The sequence below is a fragment of the Cervus canadensis genome, chromosome 11, assembly GCF_019320065.1.
Source record: "Cervus canadensis isolate Bull #8, Minnesota chromosome 11, ASM1932006v1, whole genome shotgun sequence".
NCBI lineage: Eukaryota > Metazoa > Chordata > Mammalia > Artiodactyla > Cervidae > Cervus > Cervus canadensis.
Genome location: NC_057396.1, coordinates 74,452,496 through 74,455,818, shown reverse-complemented (window position 1 = coordinate 74,455,818; position 3,323 = coordinate 74,452,496). Strand labels below are relative to the sequence as shown.

General features: G+C 35.7%; 1 protein-coding gene across 1 annotated transcript; it reads left to right on the top strand.

The window, feature by feature from the left end:
* Positions 1–2,064: 2,064 nt before the first annotated feature.
* Positions 2,065–3,009, top strand: LOC122449366 (olfactory receptor 5G3-like). Its single transcript, XM_043480878.1, has one exon. It carries the CDS (start codon positions 2,065–2,067, stop codon positions 3,007–3,009), a length of 945 nt encoding a protein of 314 aa, XP_043336813.1.
* Positions 3,010–3,323: the final 314 nt, after the last annotated feature.

Here is a 3,323-nt window from a genome sequence, read left to right as displayed (position 1 = left end):
ATGTGAATCAATGTGCAGGTCAAAGAGAATCTCTTTTCTCCTAGAATGTTCAAGATGATGGATTTATCTTCTTCACCAAGTACTGGAAAGTCATGCCTCTTAGAAAAAGTTGTCACCATGAAGGAAATTGAATATTCTATCCTTATATATGGAAAATGGTTATTTCCTTGCAGCAATCAAAGGACCTGCATAAAGAATATCCTTAAGGAAGTGAGTACTTTGCTTTCTGGATAATATGACGTTTTTGAAGTATGATGGAAAAGCTTCAGGCTGTGTTTGAACTTTGGGAATGTAACCCTTCCAGACCAAGTTCTCTTTTAAAGAGAGCAGACTGGCATTTTATTCACTTCCTTAAACAGGCAAAGTAACTGTTTTCTGTGACTTTTTCAGATCTTATTTTCTTGTTTATTTCTGTGTAATATACAGATACTACAAAGTCCATAAAGAATTCTAAAGTCACAGAATGTTAGCTGTGAAACTGTCATAAAGACCATCTTCCTTGCTTTATAAAAGACCTAAATTTACTCACATTCAAATAACTAAAAAGTTCTTGGACTAAAATTTTAACAAAACAAAAGCATTTAATGCAATGGGTAATGCTCTTAATCTATGCTGAGAAATATCTCTCTGACTGCTGAAAATATACTCCACCTTAGGATTAGCAGAAAATCATAATCATAGATAATCACAAATCAAGTCACTTATTTTTCATTTATCAAGCTCTACATATAACTATTATATAACTCAAGAATAGTTTATTGCATTTATTTATCACTGTAGTGATAATAAATGTTATTTAAAACAAGGTATTTTTCATACAAATTACCCTACATAGTGATCTTCTTGTAGGAATTTTAAACAGTTTGATTCCTAATTCCTTAATGAATCAGAAAGTAACATATTCTTGAACGGATTTCATGCTAAAGTCTCATGCATTTGGTACTTTACATATATCAGTACCATAATTGATATTGCCTGGTAGATTTCAGGGTAAATGCCCTAAAAGAAGTTTATATGAAATATGAGATATCATATAAAATAATTCTACATTATTTTGGTGCAGAGAGGCTAAATTATTTATATAGTTTCCATGACAACTTGCTGTCCAATGATGCCAGATCATTTGATATTACAGGCAAGGCATCCTCATTCCTTCCATGGGTCATATTCTTTTAGATGAGTAACCTCTGTTATTTGTGTATATTACCCTTTCCACATCTTTGTATAAATGGTAGTAGGGAATAGACTGATAAACACATATGTGAATTGTGTGTTAAAAATATTAGGATGGTTGTGATCATTAAGATAAAAAAAATTCCCTGTCTTGCATTTCTCAGATGTCATATGTTAGGATCTGAATATCTCATTGATCTTATAGTATTCCTAGCAAGGTTTTTCTAGCTGGGGTTCTATATCCAATTATGCAATAAGATGAAACATGAAAGGTAGTTCATATACAAATTTGTAACTTGAAAGATTTTTAGATTACAGGCTTGGACTCTTTTTGGCAAACAGCAGAGATTTATGGTGAATCGCCCGAGTTTACACAGGATCTTTGCACAAACTGCCATGATCTAGTATCTGTGTGTGTGCTCAGTCGTTCAGTCATGTCTGACTTTTGCGACCCCATACTCTAGCCCATCAGGCTCCTCTGCCCTTGGGATTTTCCAGGCAAGTATCCTGGGACAGGTTGCCATTTCCTACTCCAGGGGTTCTTCATGACCCAGGGATTGAACCCACATCTCTAGTGTCTCCTGCATTGGCAGATGGACTCTTTACCACTGCACCAACTGGGAAGCCCAAACTAGAATCTGGGAATATTATTTTCTAGTTCCACGGTGTTTCAGTAATTGTCTACTGTAGACCTATCTAACAGAACCTTTCATTGGCTTAATATGTTCTTTGTAACTCAATGATTATTTTTCAACAAAAAATCTTTCTTTTTTGTTTTTTATTTTTTTCATTTATTTATATTAGTTGGAGGCTAATTACTTTACAATATTGTAGTGGTTTTTGCCATACATTGATATGAAAATCTTTCTTATAACAGATTGCAGATGACCAATGGAAGATCAGAATCAGACAGCAGTGACTGAATTTCTTTTCTTGGGCCTCACAGATCATCTCTATCTGCAGATTGTCCTCTTTTTCTTTCTTCTTTTTGTCTATCTTGCCACTCTGGGTGGTAACTTGGGGATGATCACTCTCATATGGATTGATCCCAGACTCCACACTCCTATGTACCTTTTTCTTAGTCACTTGTCCTTTGTAGACTTGTGTTCCTCTTCTTCCATTGCCCCCAAGATGCTGTGTGATATCTTTGCAAATCAAAGAAGCATCTCCTTCATGGGTTGTGCTGCACAGATGTTTTCCTTTGGTCTTTTTGTGGCCACTGAATGTTTCCTGCTGGCTTCCATGGCCTATGATTGGTATATGGCCATCTGCAAGCCCTTGTTGTACACACTCATTATGTCCCAGAGGGTCTGTGTGCAGCTGGTTATAGGCCCTTATGCTGTGGCTCTTGTAAGCACCATGACCCATACGATTCTCACTTTTTGCTTACCCTTCTGTGGTCCAAATGTGGTCAATCACTTTTTCTGTGATATTTCACCACTGCTTCCCCTTGCGTGTGCAGACACCCAGATCAATAAGTTGGTGCTTTTCACCTTGGCTGGAGCAATAGGAGTGCTCAGTGGCCTGATCATCATGATCTCCTATGTTTGCATCCTGGTGGCCATCCTGAGGATCCAGACTGCCGATGGGAGGAGGAAAGCTTTCTCTACTTGTTCTTCCCAGCTGGCAGTTGTCTCCATCCTGTATGGGACTCTTTTCTTCATTTATGTTCGACCTAGCTCAAGTTCCTCCCTAGATATCTGTAAAGTGATTTCCCTCTTTTACACGGTATTAACTCCCATGTTGAACCCTCTTATCTACAGCTTGAGGAACAAAGAGGTGAAGAATTCATTCAGCAGGAGGTTTGAAAGGAAAACTATTTTTAAAGGTGGATAAAATAGAATTCTAATTGTGCTGCACCAAAGATGTTGATTTGATTATGTGTGGTTAAAAGAATACTGGACTAAGAAATAGACTCTTTTTAATCCCTAGGTCTGACAGTTGTATATACTGAAACTACTGCTTATATTGCTTTTTCTTCAGTCTTCTCCTTTGTAAAATAATAGGGAATACAAAATATTATATATATATATAATTATATTATATATATATTTTTATATATTATATATATGGTATAAATACCATATATATAATACCATAATATATAATACCATAATAAATACCATATATATATGGTATAAATGTAACAT

Bases quoted from the DNA above. Each gene is read 5' to 3' on its own strand.
- LOC122449366 (XM_043480878.1), top strand. From the start codon at position 2,065: ATGGAAGATCAGAATCAGACAGCAGTGACTGAATTTCTTTTCTTGGGC.